The sequence below is a fragment of the Salvelinus namaycush genome, chromosome 40 (genome assembly GCF_016432855.1).
Source record: "Salvelinus namaycush isolate Seneca chromosome 40, SaNama_1.0, whole genome shotgun sequence".
NCBI lineage: Eukaryota > Metazoa > Chordata > Actinopteri > Salmoniformes > Salmonidae > Salvelinus > Salvelinus namaycush.
In genome coordinates this window covers 7,027,752-7,051,184 of record NC_052346.1, presented here as the reverse complement: position 1 = coordinate 7,051,184, position 23,433 = coordinate 7,027,752, and the positions used below count along the sequence as shown (strand labels likewise).

The 23,433-nt window shown below is 42.4% G+C and overlaps 1 protein-coding gene across 2 annotated transcripts; it reads right to left on the bottom strand.

Moving 5' to 3' along the window:
* Positions 1 to 352: 352 nt before the first annotated feature.
* Positions 353 to 17,674, bottom strand: LOC120033682 (pseudouridine 5'-phosphatase). Of its 2 annotated transcripts, none has more exons than XM_038980117.1 (4): positions 17,620 to 17,674; positions 16,477 to 16,695; positions 14,389 to 14,618; positions 353 to 1,137 (listed from the first exon to the last, which is right to left on the bottom strand). In XM_038980117.1, exons 1-4 carry the CDS (start codon positions 17,660 to 17,662, stop codon positions 961 to 963), a joined length of 669 nt encoding a protein of 222 aa, XP_038836045.1. In that variant the 5' UTR covers positions 17,663 to 17,674; the 3' UTR covers positions 353 to 960. The 2 variants fall into 2 exon arrangements, with proteins under 2 accessions (XP_038836045.1, XP_038836044.1); XM_038980116.1 differs by lacking the exon at positions 17,620 to 17,674 and adding an exon at positions 17,331 to 17,495.
* Between the last annotated feature and the right edge of the window lie 5,759 nt (positions 17,675 to 23,433).

Genomic DNA, 23,433 nt, shown 5'->3' with positions numbered 1-23,433 from the left:
CACACACACACATACACTCTTCAGGGCATGAGGGGCTAAATGACTTGTAAAACGGCTGAGTGATGAGGAGGAGAGGAGGAAAAGCCTCAGAGATTAGCCCAAGTTGAGGATGAAAGGCCAGGGATGCGTGGAGGCCGGGAGGAGGAAGAAGGTTAGTGGATGGAAGGATACTACAGCAGTGAAATCCTATTTCAACAGCCTAAGGGAGATGAGGGAACAGGGCTCTGCATTTGCTCTCGGTAACTCTACTCCTGTGTTCAGTCGTTTCAGGGGTTTTCTCGGGGAAGAGAGAACATGTGAATTCCAGCAGCACTGCTGAGGCAAACATGAGTGAAGATGAAAGAGCTGAAGATTTCTCTCACCATTTTTATTGGATTACACATCCAAGCTGGGAAAAGTGTCTTTGGCATTTCAATAGGGCCCACTCAAAGAAGAGTGGCAAATGGTATGAAAAGGGGAAAAGAGGGAGAATCGAACAGCTTAAACTGCCGTTGGTTAAGAAATCTGTTCAAGGACATTAACTCAGAGACGGATGCATCTTTACCTAGAATGACTGTGTTGGACTCTGGTCAAAAGTAGTGCACTATGTAGGGAATAGGGTGCCATTTGGGATGCACACCATATCACAAAAAAAGCCTTCAAACTGATCGGCAACAAGTTGCTTACAATACCAACCTGTGTAAAAGGTTCAGACAAAAAAATGACTACTCATTATGTTGACAATTCAACCATTATTCTCAGCCGTTCTCATTATTTGGCCAAAGCAATATTATTAATATTCGACTAACATCTTGATCACAGTTCCAAGTAACAATCAAATTCAGAGTCATTGCATAATTTGGATCATCATTGTGATTAGCATCATTACATTGCTTTGATCAGGCTAAATGGTGAAAATGGGGGTAAAACGCATGGGTGGATTCTAGGTTCTCAGCCCTGAGCAGGAAGCGGAGATGGAGCTCAGTCATAGGCCGGCAGGCCGAACATCTCTGGTTTGAAGTCCTCCATGGTCCTCAGGACCAGTGTGGCCTCCTGGGTAAGGCCTCGGTCCAGTTTGTCATCAGGGATCATGACCACCTGCATCCCAGCCGCCAGGCCTGCCTTAACACCCATAGGAGCATCCTCAAACACCAGGCACTGTTGAGAGAGGAAACAAGACAAGCAGGTGCTGGATGTCATACAGTGCTAAATAAAAAGTGAAAGGAGACAATAGGATTTATAAATTCACATGGGAGCATAATGAAGTGAACAATGGTTCATGTAATTTTGCTATACAGTCAATTACGTATATTAACTTAGTGTGTCCACTACAGGAGGTTGAAGGCAAAATATCAGAAGTACCAGAAGTTATCAATTTTTTAAATAGAGGAAGTATGACAAGGTTTATGATGCCTCATTATGCAATCACAACATAAAAACAGTACAGTCTATTGGCACAGCACAAAGCACAAAGTCTTGGACTGAGAAGCCTATGTCTATAAACTGCAACTCAGTGTCTGGTGGAGAAAACAGAGCAGAGGAAGGCTGTCATACTGAAGAACTCGTGTTGACATGAGGTGACCCACAGTATGCTTCGGACTCTTACCTTTGCGTCACAGCTGCATGAATAGAGGCAGCATACAAATGAGAAGCCAATATGGAAGCAGTGTGGAGAAGAATGGACAAAGAACTGAGTGACCAGAGCTTCCCTTTTATTCATTGGGAACTTCCGACATCCTGCGCTTTTTGAACCTCAATAGCTATGCTTCCTGGCTTTTCAAACAAAACGCCCCCTCCAAAGACGTCTCCCGCCACGCTACCTAATTCAAGGTTCAATTAATCCCTATAATTTGAATGAGTGCACAAAAATAATAAGAAGATTACACTATTTTCTGCAATGTTCTTCCTTCTACGTCATTTCCCTCCAATTTGCCTTTGACTTACCTCACACACTAATGGTGACAGACAATGTAATTTAATTGTACCAGATTGACCTAGCAGCTTCGGAAATGCCCTAAACCACAACTACCAGTCAGTCTCTTCACTAATTCTCAAATGGAACTAAAATAACCTAATAAAAGGTTCCCAGGTGGAACAATAGAAGCCGACTCGAGGACTCTAGAAGACTTGACTAATTGACTCTTGTGATGTCACAGCCTAGAAGTAGCCTAGGAGAGGGACAATAAGTATGGAAACACAGAGCAGCAAGGCTACCGAGAGGCCATTGCTAGATAGTTGCTTCCAATCAAGGGGCAATAAGACTCTGAATAAGGCAATGAGCCTGGAAAATGAACCTTTAAATCAGTGTTCAATGGCTGCATTGTAATGGACGAGAGGGAAACAGGACTCAAATGCACTGCGGCTCCATGTTGGCTCAGGAGGAAGGCACATAGCCTGAGTGCCAGTCTGTTTGTGCTATCATGCCAACTCCTTGTCACTCATTGTCATGCCAAACATGTTTGACTTGACAATGAGCAATGGAGTTTGCAAGGGCACAAGCAGATCTGTGACCAGGCTACAAGTCACAGCAGCAAAGCGAGACTGGGGTGGTGATTTGCCTTATAAAGGGTCAAGGGTCTTTTCTCCCACTCATTGTTAGGACAATGGAAGTTTGCTTCAAAAATCTATATTTTATTGTTATTCAACTACCGGCCTGCTACACCATGCATTGGGAAGAGTGAACGGAGAACAGACAGAGAACCCAAAGTCGTTCGCCACGCAGGCCTCCAACAGCCAGTCCCATGGAAGATTAACAACCAGTCCCGAGGCATACACCCAAACACATGCAACATTCATCAGAACCAATTGAATCTGTATTCACAGTGTACCCAAGGCAGTCACTGCCGCAACACAAGAAGAGTGGGAGACTCAGTGTGTGTGTGTGGACACCTCCCAAATGACACCCTATTCCCTACATAGTGCACTGCTGTTGACCAGGCTCGTCTCAAAAGTAGTGCACTACGTAGGGAACAGGATGCTATTAGGGACGCACTTCAGACTACAGTGGCTGGTGCCAAGACTACTGTGATTAGCCGGCTCAGCAGCACGTCACACACACTCCCTTTACAACGGTGTATTAAGGGGAGATGACAGAACATAGCATATTGTTGTTATGGAGCAGATCCAGGGCCTGCTTGGCAGCCAGCACCAGCTATTTCAGCAGAATGGACCAGGACGTTTAGTTGTTTACAGGACTATCACAGGACACTTAGGACAAGGAGAGAAACGTTTCCCTCAGAGAGACTGGGACTGGAGAATGGGATTGAATCCTATGGACAGTTATGAGTTTTAATCATATGGACGCATGTTATGTGACTGAGTCATATGTATTGTGTGATTTAAATCCGATACACTATATATACAAAAGTATGTGGACAGGATTCGGCTATTTCAGCCACACCCGTTGCTGACAGGTGTATAAAATCGAGCACACAGCCATGCAATCTCCATATACAAACTTTGAAGAGCTCAGTGACTTTCAACGTGGCACCGTTATAGGATGTCACCTTTCCAAAAAGTCAGTTCGTCACATTTCTGCCCTGCTAGAGCTGTTCTGGTCAACTGTAAGTGCTGCTATTGTGAAGTGGAAACGTCTAGGAGGAACAACGGCTCAGCCGTGAAGTGGTAGGCCACACAAACTCACAGAACAGGACCGCCGAGTGAAAAAAAATTGTCTGTCCTCACTCACTACCAAGATCTAAACTGCCTCTGGAAAGCAACTTCAGCACAATAACTGTTCGTCGGGAGCTTCATGAAATGGGTTTCCATGGCCGAGCAGCCGCACACAAGCCTAAGATCACCATGCGCAATGCCAAGCATCGGCTGGAAATGGTGTAAAGCTCGGCGCCATTGGACTCTGGAGCAGTGGAGATGTATTCTCTGGCGTGACGAATAAATCTGGGTTTGGTGGATGCCAGGAGAACGCTACCTGCTAGAACGCATAGTACCAACTGTAAAATTTGGTGGAGGAAGAATAAATGGTATGGGGCTGTTTTTCCATGGTTCGGGCTCAGCACCTTAGTTCCAGTGAAGGGAAATCTAAACGCTACAGCATACAATGACATTCTAGATGATTCTGTGCTTCCAACTTTGTGGCAACAGTTTGGGGAAGGCCCTTTCCTGTGTCAGCATGAACATGCCCCCATGCACAAAGTGAGGTCTTTGTGCATACCAGAAATGGTTTGTCGAGATCGGTGTGGAAGAACTTGACCAGCCTTCACAGAGCCCTGACCTCAACCCCATCAAACAACTTTTGGGATGAATTGGAACGCCGACTGCGAGCCAGGCCTAATCGCCCAACATCAGTGCCGACCTCACTAATGCTCGTGGCTGGATGGAAGCAAGTCCCCGCACCAACGTTCCAACATCCCAGAAGAGTGGAGGCTGTTATAGCGGCAAAGGAGAGCACCAACTCCATATTAATGCCCATGATTTTGGAATGAGATGTTCGACGAGGTGTCCACATACTTCTGATCACGTAGTGTATGTTATATGATGGAATGTGTTATGTTATTGAATCATATGGACTCTATGTTATGGTAGACGAGTGCGTAGGCTTGCTGCTAGACAGTAGGCTACTGCCTACAGTAGGCTTATGCTACTGTAAACAGAAACCAGGGTCTGGATCTGACACACAGACTTGACCTGGCAGCATGGTCAGTCCTTGGGGGAATACTCATTAGATGAGACATTTTGCCCAGATGGAGAAGCAGAGAACCGTAGGTCACAGTCGCCATACGCACTCAACCTACACATGGACCCTATAACCTTCTACTCAACCTACACATGGACCAGGGAAATAAGGGAATAAAGCTGGGTCTACCAAATCTACACGCAGATGAATGAGGAGAGGAAGGTACAGTGGGGCTCAAGTTATTTTACAGAAAACAAATTAACAACAGACTTTCAGCATTCATATAGGAAAGGGCACTCAACATGCTCGGCACTGACACAAATGACTGATGATTGGCTTAAAGAAAATGACAGAAAGAAGATTGCGGGATGTGTTTTGATAGACTACCATTGATCAAAACCTATCGCTGAAAAAACACTTACAGTTGAAGTCGGAAGTTTACATACACCTTAGCCAAATACGGTTTTAAACTCAGTTTTTCACAATTCCTGGCATTTAATCCTGGTAAAAACTCCCTGTCTTAGGTCAGTTAGAATCGCCATTTTATTTGAAGAATGTGAAATGTCAGAATAATAGTAGAGAGAATGATTTATTTCAGCTTTTATTTCTTTCATCACATTCCCAGTGGGTCAGAAGTTTACATACACTCAATTAGTATTTGGTAGCATTGTCTATAAATTGTTTAACTTGGGTCAAATGTTTCAGGTAGCCTTCCACAAGCTTCCCACAATAAGTTGGGTGAATTTTGGCCCATTCCTCCTGACAGAACTGGTGTTGCGTCAAAAAACAGAACACTCAAAACATGAGCACAATGGCAGCTCTTCCTTTAAAGAACTCCAGGCCTCAAGAGGGCAGATAACCCCAAAACACGGGTGGAACTAAAAAATTGAGCCAGGATTTCTGGAGGGACTACTTTTACATGCGCACCTGGCAGATAAGCATGGGTATAAAATGTTTGGGCTCAGCTTTGCTTGGGTCCTCAACATACAAACAGCTCATTGTTCAACCCTAAAGACGCAACTGGTATGTAATGTTTGGAATTATTTATTATGTTGCATCCAGTGCTTAGCACAATTTACATGTTTAACTCTGGTAGGAGTGGTGACTTCTTTTGTTGTGGATATTTTCTGACTGCAGAAGTAATTGCTTGAAGTGATAGATTAAATTGTTTAAACGTTTACTTTATTCAAAGCCATGCTTTGTTGCTGTGTAATGCATTGTTGTGTAAAATAATGCATGTTTATTCTCTGTTTAAGGTTATCAACCTATTCCCTATTCCTTATTCCTCTGTCATTCAACTACTCTATTCAACTGTTTCAACATATTCAATAAATGGCATCAAAACCATAATAAAACACTGGAAAGGAATTGAGTTGTCCCTTTGCATCCTTCACGTGTTGAGCAAGCCGTTTTCAAGTTTGGGCAGAGCTGAAATAATTATAACACCTAGACAACTTGACAACTGGTGTAACAGTTAGGTTTGTAGGCCTCCTTGATCGCACACACTTTTTCAGTTCTGCCCACAAATTTTCTATAGGATTGAGGTCAGGACTTTGTGATGGCCACTCCAATACCATGACTTTGTTGTCCTTAAGCCATTTTGCCACAACTTTGGAAGTATGCTTTGGGTCATTGTCCATTTGGAAGACCCATTTGCGACCAAGCTTTTAACTTCCTGACTGATGTCTTGAGATGTTGCTTCAATATATCCACATAATTTTCCTACCTCATGATGCCATCTATTTTGAGAAGTGCACCAGTATCAGGGTTGGCGCCCCCCCTTGATTTGTGCCGTGGCGAAGATCTTTGTGGGCTATACTCGGCCTTGTCTCAGGATGGTAAGTTAGTGGTTGAAGATATCCCTCTAGTGGTGAATCATGTCTCAGCCTCCAGTATTTATGCTGCAGTAGTTTGTGTCGGGGGGCTAGGGTCAGTTTGTTATATCTGGAGTACTTCTCCTGTCTTATCCGGTGTCCTGTGTGAATTTAAGTATGCTCTCATTCTCTCTCTTTCTCTCTCTCGGAGGACCTGAGCCCTAGGACCATGCGTCAGGACTACCTGGCATGATGACTCCTTGCTGTCCCCAGTCCACCTGGCCGTGCTGCTGCTCCAGTTTCAACTGTTCTGCCTGCGGCTATGGAACCCTGACCTGTTCACCGGACGTGGTACCTGTCCCAGACCTGCTGTTGTCAACTCTCTAGAGACCACAGGAGCGGTAGAGATACTCTTAATGATCGGCTATGAAAAGCCAACTGACATTTACTCCTGAGGTGCTGACTTGCTGCACCCTCGACAACTACTGTGATTATTATTATTTGACCATGCTGGTCATTTATGAACATTTGAACATCTTGGCCATATTCTGTTATAATCTCCACCCGGCACAGCCAGAAGAGGACTGGCCACCCCTCATAGCCTGGTTCCTCTCTAGGTTTCTTCCTAGGTTTTGGCCTTTCTATGGAGGTTTTCCTAGCCACCGTGCTTCTACACCTGCATTGCTTGCTGCTTGGGGTTTTAGGCTGGGTTTCCGTACAGCACTTTGAGATATCAGCTGATGTACGAAGGGCTATATAAATACATTTGAATTTATTCCTCCTGCAGCAAAGCACCCCCACAACATGATGCTGCCACCCCCGTGCTTCCTGGTTGGGATGGTGTTCTTCGGCTTGTGAGCCTCCCCCTTTTTCCTCCAAACATAACGATGGTCTTTATAGCCAAACAGTTCTATTTTTGTTTCATCAGACCAGAGAACAATTCTCCAAAATGTACGATCTTTGTCCCCATGTGCAGTTGCAAACCGTAGTCTGGCTTTATGACGGGTTTGGAGCAGTGGCTTCTTCCTTGCTGAGCAGCCTTTCAGGTTATGTCGATAAAAGACTCGAGTTACTGTGGATATAGATACATTTGTACTGGTTTCCTCCAGAATCTTCACAAGGTCCTTTGCTGAAGTTCTGGGATTGATTTGCACTTTTCGTACCAAAGTACGCTCATCTCTAGGAGACAGAACGCGTCTCCTTCTTGAGCGGTATGACGGCTGCGTGGTCCCATGGTGTTAATACTTGTGTCCTATTGTTGTACAGATGAACGTGGTACCTTCAGGCATTTGGAAACTGCTCCCAAGGATGAACCAGACTTGTGGAGGTCTCCAATTTTTTTTTCTGAGGTCTTGGCTGATTTATTTTTGATTTTCCCATGATGTCAAGCAAAGAGGCACTGAGTTTGAAGGTAGGCCTTGAAATACATCCACAGGTACACCTCCAGTTGACTCAAATTATGTCAATTAGCCTATCAGAAGCTTCTAAAGCCATGACATAATTTTCTGGAATTTTCCAATCTGTTTAAAGGCACAGTCAACTTAGTTTATGTAAACTTCTGACTCACTGGAATTGTGATACAGGGAATTATAAGTCAAATAATCTGTCTGTAAACTATTGTTGGAAAAATCACTTGTGTCATGCACAAAGTAGATGTCCTAACCGACTTGCCAAAACTATAGTTTGTTAACAAGAAATTTGTGGAGTGGTTGAAAAACAAGTTTTAATGACTCCAACCTAAGTGTATGTAAACTTCCGACTTCAACTGTAAGTGTTAGGGATTGGTATCCTCTCAGTCATGGATAGAGATACCCATCAAATAGAACGCAGTTTTTTTTATTTTATCGAAGCCTCTCTAATGCAAATTCGGTTGAGTGTAGTGTACCGCAGGGCAGCCGTCTTGGGTCATTGTTTTCTGTTTCTATTAATGACCTTCCACAGAATATACATTAAGGGTACAAAACATTCTTAACATCTTCCTAATATTGAGTTGCACCCCCCCGTTTGCCCTCAGAACAACCTCAATTTGTTAGGGCATGGACTCTACAAGGTGTCAAAAGCGTTCCACAAGGATGCTGGCCCATGACTCCAATGGTCGTGGACCATTCTTGATACACATGGGAAAATGTTGAGTGTGGAAAAATCCAGCAGCGTTGCAGTTCTTGACACACGCAAACCGGTGTGCCTGGCACCTACTACCATACCCCATTCAAAAGCACTTAGATATTTTGTCTTGCCTATTCACCCTCTGAATGGCACATACACAATCCATGTCTCAATTGTCTCAAGGCTTAAAAATATTTTAACCTGTCTCCTCCCCTTCTTCTACACTGCTTGAAGTTGATTTAACAAGTGACATCAATAAGGGATCATAGCTTTCACCTGGATTCACTTGGTCAGTCCATGTCATGGAAAGAGTAGGTTTTCCTAATGTTTTGTACACTCAGTGTATGTCGGCTACAACAGTAAAATAAGTAATTGACATCCGTAACATAGAGCTCCAGTCAGTTTTAGAATGGGCATCTAGCAATAGGCTGGTGCTAAATATATATATTTTTAACTAAAAGCAACGTTTATGAGACAAATCACTCACTCAACCCTAAAGCTCCTCCAGATCTATTATTGAATAATGTGGCGATTAAACAACTTAAGGAGACTAAACTACTGGCCGTAACCCTAGATAGCAAGCTACGGTATCATGGTCAAATCATATAGACTCAATAGTTACTCAAATGGGGAGAGGTCTGTCCATGATAAGATGTTGCTCTGCTTTCTTGACATCTCAGTCGACCAGACAGGTCCTACAGGCCTTTGTCGCACCTGGACTACTGCCCGGTTGTGGGGTCATGTGCGGCAAAGTGGGACATAGGTGAATTACAGTCGGTCCAGAACAGAGCAGCACGTTTTGCATTCAGATGTACACAGATGGCGAATGTCAGTAACATGCATGTCAATCTCTCCTAGCTCAAAGTAGAGGAGAGACTGACTGCTTCACTATCGGTCTTTGTGCAAGATATTGACGTGTTGAAGGTACTGAACTGTCTGTTCAAGCAGTTGACACACAGTTCGGACACTCATCGGTACACAAGACATGCAACCAGGAAGTCTCTTCAGTCTCCAGGTCCAAAACAGAGGCTGGGAAACGCACAGTATTAATAGAGCCATGACTATATGGAACTCTCTGTCACCTCAGGTAACTCAAGAAAGCAATAAAAACAGATTTAAAAAACAGATAGAACACCTTACGGCACAAAAGGGACTGTGAAGAGAGCCATTTTGATATATTTTCTATTGTAATTTACACTGTTATGTATTGAATTATGTAGGTGGGTGACCTTGCACAAGCCTTGGCTTGTCTGAGCCAGAATGGCTCATAGGGCAGGAGACATCTCCTGCTCCTGAAGCGTGAGACAGAATGGATTGAATGGACTTTTGACACACACCGTTGTTTGACAGTGATCCATTCAACAAATCATTTTCCTTTCTCCTCAGGTGTTAGATATCTTAAAAAGAGGCTGATCCTCTGCGCCAACATATTACTTTACTTGTCGCTTTTGTCAACGTCTGAAACGACAAGGCAAACCAACTATGTCAACACCAGAGTGCCCGTGTGTCTTCACTTTCGCACGGCTTTAAGACGGGGCTTGTCACAATGACACCGCCATTCCCTAAAATAGCAGCGTTTGTACAGTCGCTTTCCCTTCAATATTTAATCAGAGCAGTTGACGTTTTGTTTATGTAGGGTAAATAAAACGATCATTCTGCTTCTCGTCTTGTTCCGACGCCATTCTGGCCTGAGCTTAATGCAATAAGGTAGGTAGTGCAGCAGTGTGTTCATTCATCAAACAGTCGGTCTCAGACTGATGCATTCTCAAACTTGATGAATGGTACCTTAGCAAGAAAATACTACATCACAAAGTAAGGATTTGTGCGAGTGTGTATATTCGGGCCTGCAACGTGGGTTGTTGAGTGAGTGAAGAGACAGTGATCGATAGCCTGCTAAATCTTCTAAACCATCTCTAAGCCCAGGGCAGGCTGACTGCAGGATGTGCAGGAACGTTTTATCATCTGTGTTACGGGATACTTTGTTATACACAGGAAACAGGAAATGCAGGCCATCATTTAAAAATATGAAGGTCCTAAATGGCACCCTATTCCCTTTACAGTGCCCAACTTTTGACCAGGGTCCATAGGGCTCTGTAGTGCACTCAAAAGTTGTGCACTATAAAGGGAATAGGGTGTCATTTGGGATGCAGCCCTGGAGGGCACAGTATAAATGCATAACAGGGCAATCCATTGGCCTCCAGAGGGCTGCGTTCACAAGGCTAATGAGTGGTTTGGTCAACCCGAGGAAAATCACATGGAGAGGTTTGTCACTCTAGGCCAGATGGCAGACAGGAGCAGAATAGCTTTCATTTGATGTCTGACGAGTGGCGTTTTCGTCTTTTACTCAGACAAAGACTAGGTTTAGAATAGTATTTTCTAACAGCCGCTGAGCTTGCGGAGCGCCCTGAATCTGTTGAGAGAGATTATGTTTTGAAAGATTTAGGATACATACAGGCTATGGAACAGGTAGACTTCATAAATAACCCTAGGTAAGGGTCACGCTATCTAGAAATGGCAGAAATAGAAGGTCAAGGTAAAGACCTACCTGTTGATGATTGAGTGAAGTCAATTCTCTCCCGCACCACCTTCCACAACTACCTTCCAGATAAGAAAATGATTAACAAACCATGATACTACAGTGGACAAGTCCTTCCGGAAATAGCCTTTGACTTGTCCACCGGCTGTGACTGTGACACTCCCTGGGAGCTCATAAAAATCCCTATTGACCGAGTGTCTGTCCGTAAATCTTATATCTTCATGCCAGTGTTGGCATTTCTTTCCAACAGAATAAAAAAGAGTGATCAATACTGTTAAAGCTCCTCATAAACTCAGACAAACGCGCTGACAATGTATTCTCCCCGTTCCTGATTTGGTGTGGACAGAAAAGGACCCAACAGGCTTCGTGAAACACTAACATGAAGTCTGTGCTCAAAGGACTTTAACAAATAAAATATATTGTGTCTCTGAAATGAATGGGAGTTCATAGGATTTTAGGTCACTAAAATGCAGCACTAGATATAAAAAACTCAAACAAGCACATTACTGCCGAGTATAGGGCAAGCGGTATTACATCTACTGGCATTAAGGACTGACCTTCTGACCACTTAAAGCACCACCGTGTCCATAATCTTTTTGCAGAGAACTTCAAAGCTCAAATATTCCATAGAGCTGATATTTAAAAAAACACTCCCGTTTTTTGGGGGGACTCGCAGCGAGGCCCTACTGTACCGTCTCCGTCAAAGCACATGGGACTGTCTGTTCATAAGGAACATCGTTAGGGCTGTAGAATAGCACGGCCTTCACTATTCAGATAGATCGAGCCTGTTTTAGTCCCTGACCATTTCAATCCACCAGCACCAAACACACTGGGCACAGCAAACGCATCACAGTTCACACTGTGATAGCTAAATTGGAGAATAGAAGAAATTGACTATATGGTTGAGAAATATTGAATAATGTGCCTATTTTGGGATTATAGCAGCAGTTACCATTTATTATGTGGTTGGTGCATCTGCACAGCAGAGAGGCCCACTGGGTCCTGATAGTTGAAATGCCCATAAAATGTGGGGGTGTAGCTGAGGCGACTGGCTGTCCCTAAATCAGCTGTTGTTGTAGCATCATTATATAGCTCTGGAGCCAATACTGTCTCTGTACTGACTCTTTACACCCTCTGTGTGAGCCTCTGTGACTTAATCCCAAATGGCACCCTATTCCCTACAAAGTGCACTACTTTTGACCAGAGCCGTTTGGCAACCCATGTGAACATTAACTAAAGCTTTTTCATGTTTCATTAATCTTAGTTGGTAGGCTGAGCACACACCTTTAGTAAAAACCTTTTCTCTATCTCCCTCAGTCTCCCCCCCCCTTTCTCCCTCACTCATAGTATTTTTTAGTGCTGGGGAGAAAGTGAAAAATGGAAGAGGTGGAGGACTAATTCCTTGCCTTTGGTCACCATAGAGACAGAGTACTGGGCTGGGCACATTACTTACTTGTACCTGCAGTGTTGCATAGCATCATTATGGCCCTCAAAATGCCTCACGTCACTTCATGCCTGTATTCCAGGAAACCTCCCTCCCAATAACGCTGATATAAACAGCAACCTATTAAGCGCCAGAAGAAAAATGCATCCTGAGAAAATGCTTGAAATTTCACTGCATGATTGAATATGTACAGTTGTAGTGAAAGCTTAAAGTAATGCTTACATTTTAGAGGTAAGAAAGGACAAGCAAATACAACTCAAATGTATCACCTACATCTGTCTTTGCTGCAGTTTCTGTAAAATGCCTCACTACAATTAACTAAACTCATTGTAAATTCACCACTGCTTCTACTAATCTGGTGGTAGGAGAGAAGCTGCAAACACAATGTTAATACACGCTCCCATTTTCTTTTCATTGCATTCCGTCTTTCTCCTGTCTCCTCCTTGCAATCCTGAATCGCAATCTGTCCCTCCCTCCCTACTTCTCTCTCTTTCTGTGCTTAGGCAAAACTGTCACGGAGAGAGAGGAGAGGAGCCAGGGAGTGATGCATCATAATTCGTTATTCCACTAAACACTGAACCGATTCCCCTCTCAGCCGCAGTTCCATCTCATCAAGACAAACGCAAGTCCTAACTGGGGATGTTTGGAAGCCGCCAAGATTAAAAAAACAGGACGACAATTAGCGAAGGCTGCTGCTGCAGACCCATTTGCAGAAAAATCTACAGCCCTGCACCTGTTAGGGAGATTAATTTACCTCAAAAAGGAAAACAACAAATCCAAAGCTATTAACCTCTCTTTTCGGGTTCCCTTTTTGGGTTTTCCATTTGATAGCTCTCTGTAAAACTAACTGAATATTTATGTAGTCTTCTAACCCTAATGATTGTAGACATATTTCATAGGTGGGTTTGCTAAAACAGGCATGGAAGGTGATTAAACATGGTAGCAACCTATTTCCTACATAGTGCACTAGCACTATGGGCCCTGGTCAAATGTAGTGCACTATAAAAGGGAATAGGGTGCCATTTGCAATGTACACAGTGTGATTCCTCAGTGTTGTGGGAGTGTTGCGGGAATTTTCATGCCTGGTGTTGACAACACAGATCTGTTACTTACAGCTACCCTTAATAAGCCAAAACATTGGCTTTGAAAATGGAAATGAATGAGAGAGTATGAAGTCGGTTATAGGCGTAATCATTTCCCTCGCTTTCTGGATGTGTAAATAAATGAAAGTCCACAGGGTCCTATAAATAAAGCCTACACTTTCGATAGCCTGGTTTGGATCTGCTACAGTCGATTAGTCAGTGTCTAGATAATAATTCCTTTGGCATTTCTTAGGAACAGGTGATAGCTGGGGCATTGAAGCATGGCAGGACGACACTAGCCTTGGTAACCTTCCTAACAACAGAATTGGTTATGGGCTTAAGAGTTAACCCACTTTCTTGGAGGTATAAATGCAATTCCACAGGTTCCTATAAAAACAATTTAGTTGATCTGCTTAGTCTATGAACGAATATACTAAGTAACAAACGAAAAAAAACGTCTTAACAACTTAATTGGTGTAAAACTTTTAGGGGTTGCTCTTTTTCAGCATTATAAGTTGTGCCAGCCCACTGTCCACTACCCTGTCCCTCTTCGTATCATTTATAGCATCTGAGCCATGATTGGTAAGAATTGGTGACCTTCGGGCTGCTTTCCCCCTCCAACATTACTAGGTGTGTATGAGAGTATCTTAGCATGTCTACTGGTCTGTCCCTCTTATCGTGGCTGGTTATTTTATGCTTAGCTTATTTATTCGTGAGGCAACAAGAATAGGGCAATAGTCTACTCCACTACCCACTGTAGGCTACTGTCCCTCTCACTCGCCTGTCCCTCTTACCGTGGCCGGAGGTGCAGGAGGAGTGAACCTGCTGGCACACACCAAAAAGGAGTCAGGCTGAGGTTTGCTGTTTTTCACATCGGGGTCATCCCCCAGGACGATGTGGCTGAACAGGTCAAAGAAGGCTTTGTGCTGACTGGTCTTCATCTCAAACGCCAGGCCTGCTGAGCTTGTCGCTACGGCGATGGGCACATTGTGTTTACGGAGATGGTGGACGAGATTCTCCACTCCTGGTTACACACAGACACACAGTATCAGTCAAAAGTTTGGACACACCAACTCATTCAAGGGTTTTTCTTTATTTTTACTATTTTCTACATTGTATAATAATAGTGAAGACGTCAAACATATGAAATAATACATATGGAATCATGTAGTAAGCAAAAAAGTGGTAAACAAATCTAAATATATTTTATATTTGAGATTCTTCACAGTAGCCACCCTTTGCCTTGATGACAGCTTTGAACACTCTTGGCATTCTCTCAACCAGCTTCATGAGACAGTCACCTTGAATGCAATTCAATTATCTCATGTGCCTTGTTAAAAGCTAATTTGTGGAATTTCTTTCCTTCTTAATGCGTTTGAGCCAATCAGTTGTGTTGTGACAAGGTAGGGGTGGTATACAGAAAATAGCCCTATTTGGTAAAAGACCAAGTCCATATTATGGCAAGAACAGCTCAAATAAGCTAAGAGAAACGACAGTCCATCATTACTTTAAGACATGAAGGTCAGTCAATACGGACAATTTCAAGAACTTTGAACGTTTCTTCAAGTGCAGTCGTAAAAACCATCAAGCGCTATGATGAAACTGGCTCTCATGAGGACCGCCACAGGAAAGGAAGACCCAGAGTTACCTCTGCTGCAGAGGACAAGTTCATTAGAGTTAACTGTACCTCAGAAATTGCAGCCCAAATAAATGCTTCACAGAGTTCAAGTAACAGACACATTTCAACATCAACTGTTCAGAGGAGACTGTGTGAATCAAGCCTTCATGGTCGAATTTCTGCAAAGAAACCACTACTACAGTTAAGAACACCAATAAGAAGAAGAGACTCGCTCGGGCCAAGAAACACGAGCAATGGCCATTAGACCGGTGGAAATCTGTTCTTTGGTCTGATGAGTCCAAATTTTTGGTTCCAACCGCCGTGTCTTTGAGACGGAGAGTAGGTGAACAGATCTCTGCATGTGTGGTTCCCACCATGAAGCATGGAGGAGGTGTGATTGTGCTTTGCTGGTGACACTGTCTGTGATTTATTTAGTATTCAAGGCACACTTAACCAGCAGGGCTACCACAGCATTCTGCAGCGATACGCCATCCCATCTGGTGTGCGCTAAGTTGGACTATCATTTGTTTTTCAACAGGCCAACGACCCAACACCTCCAGGCTGTGTAAGGGCTATTTGACCAAGAAGGAGAGTGTTGGAGTGCTGCATCAGATGACCTGGCCTCCACAATCCCCCGACCTCAACCCAATTGAGATATTTAGGGATGAGTCTTAACTATTATTCTACAATGTAGAAAACAGTCAAAATTAAAGAAAAACCCTTGAATGAGTAGGCGTGTTGACTGGTACTGTACAGTACACATCATTGGTTTGTCCTACACACAGTAAATAGTAACCAATCTAAACAAATTGAGCCCAATTCAAATCCAGGATCACATTCCCTCTGCCTCATGCCCTATAGCAGGGGTACTCAACTTACGCTATGAGGTCTGGAGCCTGCTGGTCTTCTATTCTACCTGATAATTAATTGCACACACCTGGTGTCCCTGGTCTAAATGTGTTCCTGATTAGATGGGAACAATTAAAAGAATGCAGTGGAACTGGCTTCAAAGGTCCAGAGTTGAGTTTGAGGGCACTAGCACTCTGAATATTGACCGTCTGTAGTGTAGAGTCTTCCTACGTATACAGGACACACACACAGTAATGAAAACATGGGATCAAAGGTTGTTTGTCAATAAACTCAGAGACTGATATTTCATAGGTGAGAACCAACTATTTTGTTCATGTTATGGTAACTATGAAAACTATACCACACTACAACTGTAACACACTACAACTGTAACACACACACACACCTTAGCTACCTTGCATCAATTGAGCTGAAGGAAATATCTTCTCCTGTATTTTTCTAGTCTCACTGAGAAGTTCCTCTGGTGTCATTGGTAGTTCTAGGGAGTCTCGTATAATGGTGGAAGCCTCCATAGCTTTCTTCCCCATCACAGAAGACTTCACGTCCCAGGTGTATTTCTTTCCAAACCGGTCGCATACTTCCTGGTATGCCACCGTGTACAGCGTCTCTGTATCTGCAAGTTCAAAACAGAGCAAAATAAAAGTTAGATGGCTATGTTATCACCACACGTTTAACTTAAAGCTAAAATCCTTAGTTGCTACATCAAATTTTGGACTTATAATGATATATACCCATTGATTCTTGAAAAATATAATGAGCTTACCGGTAGTTCAACTGTCATACCCCATCAAAACCCAAATTATAAGCTTTTTTTTTTACTACAAGTTTTGTAAAGAACAGAAATGTAAACAAACTGTATAGCTTCAAAACATGGTTAAATCTATAATTTTGATGTCATGGATGGTCAGTCCTTGGAACCTCATCTCTATGAATTTGAGTGGTTACATTTATCCACACCCATCCCCTCGGTTTTTTACTGAAACAGAGGCTTTTAACTAAGGATTCTAGCTTTAAATCACGACATGCAGAAGACTATGTAAGACAGCAAATGGAAATGATTAGCGAATGTTATGGTTGTAGAAAGATTCCTTTACAGATAGCTAGCAAACGTTACTCTTAATTTTGCTTCACCATGGTTGACACACATGAATGAATGAGCTGTTACTGAATGCTAGGCCTTGTGTCAAATTTGTTCCAGGCATGTAATTCCATCGTTTCAAATGCAAATAGAAAGTGTATATTAATAACCTAATAATAATCCATCCATGTCGAAAAGAACATGGGTCACCGGTTTAAAACTCGATTGTGTAGACATAATTACAGTAGCTGCCAACACCACGACAAAATCCAATCTTGAAATCGAAGAGCTAGCAAGCTAACGTTAGCGATAGTTAGTAGGAAGATGGACAACTGGTACCAAAGTCTCAGTGCCAAGTTAACTATCAAGTAGCAAACTAAATGTATGATTTTATTAATTTCTAGAACGTAGATAAACCTGTTTACATTACACAATATCAAAATAATTTAGTAATCTCACAATTTAGATTTACGAAAATGACGCTGTCGCAAAAAATGGTCATTCTTTAGTCGGCCAACATTTTGCAATGGCTGATGGGCAAGGTAGTTTTAAGCTCAGAACCCACTTCTGCCTATTCACTCAGAAGAATTAGTCTCATAATATCCCACTTATCTACAGAAATGTAGGCCTAAACTAAATGTTATTTGCTACATTTAAAACACATGTATATATTTGTTAATTTTTAGATAACTTCACATACAAAATATTGTGCTTAAATGTTGATTCAAACAGACAAAGCAGTGTTGGACCTAAACCATTGATGTAAACTGATGAATGTAGGCCTACTTTTCACTTGTCGATATTTATTTGTAGACAGCATTTAAAAGATCAAATATTGGCTATATTTTCATTTAATTAATTCATTAATTAGCATAGTGTTATAAAAAATTATTGAGCATTATGTGGTGACGGCTTGGGGAGGCCAGGATAACTCTCGTTCATCACCCACGATGGCGCCGCCAATGTGTACAGTCCCAGCGCTCTGTCTACACTTTAATAATCCTCGCTTGTGATACAGTTTTGGAAACTGTACTTTCATATTGAGATTTTTTTTTTTTTTTAACTAAAGGTAAATTACTATGCACCTTTTTTGGCCGTCATTGGCTCATCATCACAAGGCCTAGCCTTCATTAGACTATCAGAGACAATCCGAAAGGACACCACCCCTAAAGCAAACCATGAATAAATATAGGCTAGCTGAACACCTAACCCTGACTCTAGTCTAGGCCGATTCCAGCCTAATTATTTTTCATTAAAATGGACTATGTTGGTTTATTGATCCGCATTCCAGGGTGGTAGTCTATATCACACCATTATGGGTGGATTCGTTGTTGCAGATTAAATTAACAGTCTGTGGGCCTGTGTTCTAGCGCCACATTTTACAGAATAATTGGAACCTCAATGTTTGTCTTGTTAAGGTGAGAGAAAGAGACATCGGGGGAATGAGTCCTCCAACCTGGGCGAGCTAATGAGGCTATGGATTCAGGTCTAATTGGGAGGAGCTGAGGCCCAGACTCAAACAAAGTGTAGGTCCCAAATAGCACCCTATTCCCTGTAATAGTGCACTACTTTTGACCAGGGCCTGGCCCATACTTATTTGGGACGTACCTTTTGTTTGAGTCCTTTAGAGTGAGTTTGGCTCTCTTTACCAATTGTGTTTCAGAACTTTGTGTCTTTTTGTGAATTGCTTCAGATCGAACACTCAATTCTATTCCTACCTAATCGTTAACAAAGTGAGCACTGCAGGGAAGAAGAAAAGTCAGGACACCTTAATGTTTTTTTATATTTGATTTACATCATTTGACATTCATATCTATGCTATAATGTATTTACATACTATATATTGCAATCATACAATTTGATACTCTTTATAGCCTTATGCTATACAGTTATAGGCCAGTAAAACTAAATTGACACTTTTTTCTCACAGAAATTAGTATAGGCCTACATTTTAGACTGAAGTTAATTGTATTTATCTAATCATTGTATTACCTTGCAGATACAAACATGACACTTGCATGGAAGGGGAAGGTCTAAAGCAATTAACATCTACACTATTTACATTATGCTGATAAGCTCATTAATTTTGGGCGACTGATTGGTATCAACCTTCGCTGCAATTCCCCCGTCATTTTTTGGCCTCTGCGAGATATTTGCGATCACCCTTTTAAATGAGGAAAAGTGAACTGAAATGCAAATTCAGCAGCTAAGATCAATAGAGTTTGCTCTGGGGAAGCTAAGCAGAGGACCTATTGCGAACACGAACTCAGCCATATCCTTGATGAGTAAGTGTTCAGCAAAGGCCAGGCATGAATCCATAGTAGAGGTAGAAAATTCAGAGGTAGTTTACTCTAATGCAGAGGAAAAACCCTGACTGGACCTGACGGGCCAACCCCAGGTGGTAAAGGTAGGCAACAACACCTCCGCTACGCTGGGGCCCCACAAGGGTGCATGCTCAGCCCCCTCCTGTACTCCCTGTTCACCCATGACTGCGTGGCCATAAACATCTCCGACTCAATCATCAAGTTTGCAGACAACACAACAGTGGTAGGCCTGATTACCAACAATGACGAGACAGCCTACAGGGAGGAGATGAGGGCTCTGGTGGAGTGGTGCCAGGAAAATAAAATGAGCTGATTATGGACTTGATGAGACAGCAGAGGGAGCATGCCCCCATTCACCTCGACAGGCTTCAGTGGAGAGGGTCAAAATCTTCAAGCTCCTTGGCATGCACATCACTAACAACCTGAAATGGTCCATCCACACAGACAGTGAAGAAGGAGCAACAGCGCCTCTTCAACCTCAGGAGGCTGAAGAAATTTGGCGTGGCCTTTAAGACCCTTACAAACTTCTTCAGATGCACCATTGAGAGCATCCTGTCGGGATGTATCACCGCCTGGTACGGCAACTGCACCGTCCTTAACTGCAGGGCTCTCCAGAGGGTGGTGCATTCAGCCCAACGTATCACCAGGGCCACACTGCCTGCCCTCCAGGACATCTACAGCACCCGGTGTCACAAGAAGGCCAAGAAGATCATCAAGGACCTCAGCCATCCGAGCCACGGCCTGTTCACCCCGCTACCATCTAGAAGTAGGAGACAGTACAGGTGCAATAAAGCTAGGACAGAGAGACTGAAAAACAGCTTCTATCTCCAGGCCATGTTACTAGCCGGCTAGCACCCAGTACTCTACCCTGCAGCTTAGAGACTGCTGCCCTATGTACATAGTCATTGAACACTTTAATTATGTTTATATACTTTTACACACTTCATAAATATATATATACTGTATTCTAGTCGAGGCTTATCCTATATAACTACTGCTGTACACACGTTTTCTATTCATATACTGTCCATAATATCTATACACACCATCATATACTGTACATATAGTGTATATTTATATTCTGGGACTCATTCAAATTTTTATATATTTCATCATTCCTTTCTTTAAATTTTTTAGATATATTACAGCACTGGTGGAGCTAGGAACATAAGCATTTAGCTACACCCACGATAACATCTGCAAAATGTGTACAGTATATGATGGTGTGTATAGATATTATGGACAGTATATGAATAGAAAACGTGTGTACAGCAGTAGTTATATAGGATAAGCCTCGACTAGAATAATAAGCCTCGACACGACCAATAAAATGTTGCTTAATTTTATTTGCATTTATTTTTGCTAAATTCGTTGTTATTTAACAAGCCTATTGTAGTATAAGCTATATCAAAGTTATGGTCCTCTTTCATTCACCCAAAATAAATGTCATTGCAGGCCAGGGGGCGTAGTTGTTTTTTGAACATTGGGGGGGACCAATTTTGACGCTGTTGTGTGGGGCCTCCCCCAGATAAAATAAAATTTGAAAACAAATTCCCTGCATTTTAAAGGCCCAACGCAGATGTTTTTATCTCAATATCAAATCACTTCTGGGTAACAATTAAGTACCTTACTGTAATAGTTTTCCATTAAAATAGTCAAAAAGAGGCCTCCCGAGTGGCGCAGCGGTCTAAGGTACTGCATCGCAGTGCTAGAGGCATTACTACAGACCCGTGTTTGATCCCAGGCTGTGTCGCAGCCAGCCGCGACCGGGAGACCCATGAAGCGCCGCACAATTGGCCCAGCAGCGTCCGGGTTAGGGTGAGTGTTTGGCTGGCCGGGATGTCCTTGTCCAATTGCGCTCTAGTGACTCCTTGTGGCTGGGCTGGCGCCAGCTGTACGGTGTTTCCTCCGACACATTGGTGCAGCTGGCTTCTGGGTTAAGCGAGCAGTGAGTCAAGAAGCAGTGTGGCTTAGCAGCGTCGTGTTTCGGAGGACACATGGCTCTCGGCCTTCGACCTCTCCCGAGTCTGTACGGGAGTTGCAGCAATGGGACAAGCCTGAAACTACCAATTGGGGTAAAAAGTACTAATCATTTTTTTTTAAAGCAGTCAAAAATAAACATTGTTGTTTGTTGTTGCTAAAAACTATTTCTCAAGCAAGAATGTCACTATGATTGTCTGGGAGTGGTCTTAACGGTAAGGGGAAGGGTACCTCCAAAACCTGCTAATTAAAATGTCCTGTGTTGATTGTATTTTCAACCAGCAGCTATTAGGAATTAACAGCTGAATGAACAGTTGTTGTACTATATGACACAACATTTGCTATGATACTGCATTTTGACTGCACTGGGCCTCTAAGGTTTGCCATTACTCATGGCCTCTCTTTCCTAAAACATACGAAAAAATAGGGGGAAAAAATAGAGTGATGTATTAAGGACAATATAGGAAATATAATGGGTGTGAATATTTTTACCAAAAAAATGTCAGCCTCAAAAAAAAAAAAAAAATGTATTGAAGAAACTTTATTTGGTTGGTTTTCCACACAAAAGATTAAAACATAAAAAACGCTTGTTTGTTTTTTGAGGTGCATATGAAAAGGACTATTCAAAGATGCTCTGTTGGTCAATATTCTGTGAAAAAATTGGAGCAGAAATCTTATACTAATCTGTCTGTATAGGATTTTATCCATAACCAGTCCCAGGCATAAAACAAGCCTTGGTAAGAAAGTACGTAAGCCTTGTCTGAGCCAGAATGGCCCATAGCGGCAAGAGCTTATCTTCTGTAGCATGAAGCAGCTAGATCTATATACTGTATATTATGCCATCTATTGCACCTTGCCTATGCCGCTCGGCCATCACTCATCCATATACTTACATGTACATATTCTCATTCATCCCTTTAGATTTATGTGTAGTTGTTTGGGGAATTGTTAGATTACTTGTTAGATATTACTGCACTGTCGGTACTAGAAGCACAAGCATTTCGCTACACTCGCATTAACATCTGCTGACCATGTGCATGTGACCAATAACATTTGATTTGATTTGATTTGCCCAACAAAGAGGCATCAGGTCCCATTCTCAACTGGGCATCAAACCCACAACCTTTTAATCTCAAGGTGGACTCTAACCACAAGGCCAAGGCAGAAATTTCAAAATACATACAGTGCCTGCAGAAAGTATTCATACCCCTTGACTTATTCTACATTTTGTTGTGTTACAGCCTGAATTCAAAAGAGATGAAATATTTGTTTTTCTCACCCATCTACACACTATACCCCATAAGACAAAGTGAAAACATGTTTTTTGAAATGTTTGCAAATGTATTGAAATTAATATACAAAGAAATATCTAATTTATATAACTATTCACACCCATTTGATGTGACATCTCTAAATTGAGCTCAGGTGCATTCAATTTCCTTTGATCGTCCTTGAGATGCCACTACAACTTGATTGGAGTTGGCCAATTCAATTGTTTGGACATAATTTAGGAAGAAACCCACCTGTCTGTATAAGGTCCCCCAGTTGACAGTGCATGTTGCCCTAAGTATCTAAACACTGGACTGAAAATCACCATAGACCCCACCAACCAGGGATTCTGTCATGATAGAATGTGCACATTGTGAAGGTGATCGTGATGCATTTAGGAGTGTTGTGGCATTTGATATAAATGTGAGGATGGTTCTTCTATCCCACGAACTTCGTTAGTTAGCTCTAAAGAAAATAATCAAAGTCCTAGGGATTCCTTTCTTGCTTCTCAGCTCATATCAGGTAAATAATATCAGGTAAATAAGGGAGAGTAGCCCATTATTGTCAGGTGACTTGCTGTGTAGAAATAATATTTATTTCCTTGCTCCAGCAAATGTATTCAAAGTGAATAAACAGAGTGATAGGAAAACAATTGTACAATGAGACTGTCACATAGGCCTACAGTGTCATAGGGCTGTAG

Bases quoted from the DNA above. Each gene is read 5' to 3' on its own strand.
- LOC120033682 (XM_038980116.1), bottom strand. From the start codon at position 17,397: ATGTCTACACAATCGAGTTTTAAACCGGTGACCCATGTTCTTTTCGAC. The intron at 16,696-17,330 runs GTTATTAATATA...TTGAACTTGCAG, and splicing joins CATGGATGGATTATTATTAG to ATACAGAGACGCTGTACACG. The intron at 1,138-14,388 runs GTAAGAGGGACA...CTCTCTCAACAG, and splicing joins CTCCTGCACCTCCGGCCACG to TGCCTGGTGTTTGAGGATGC.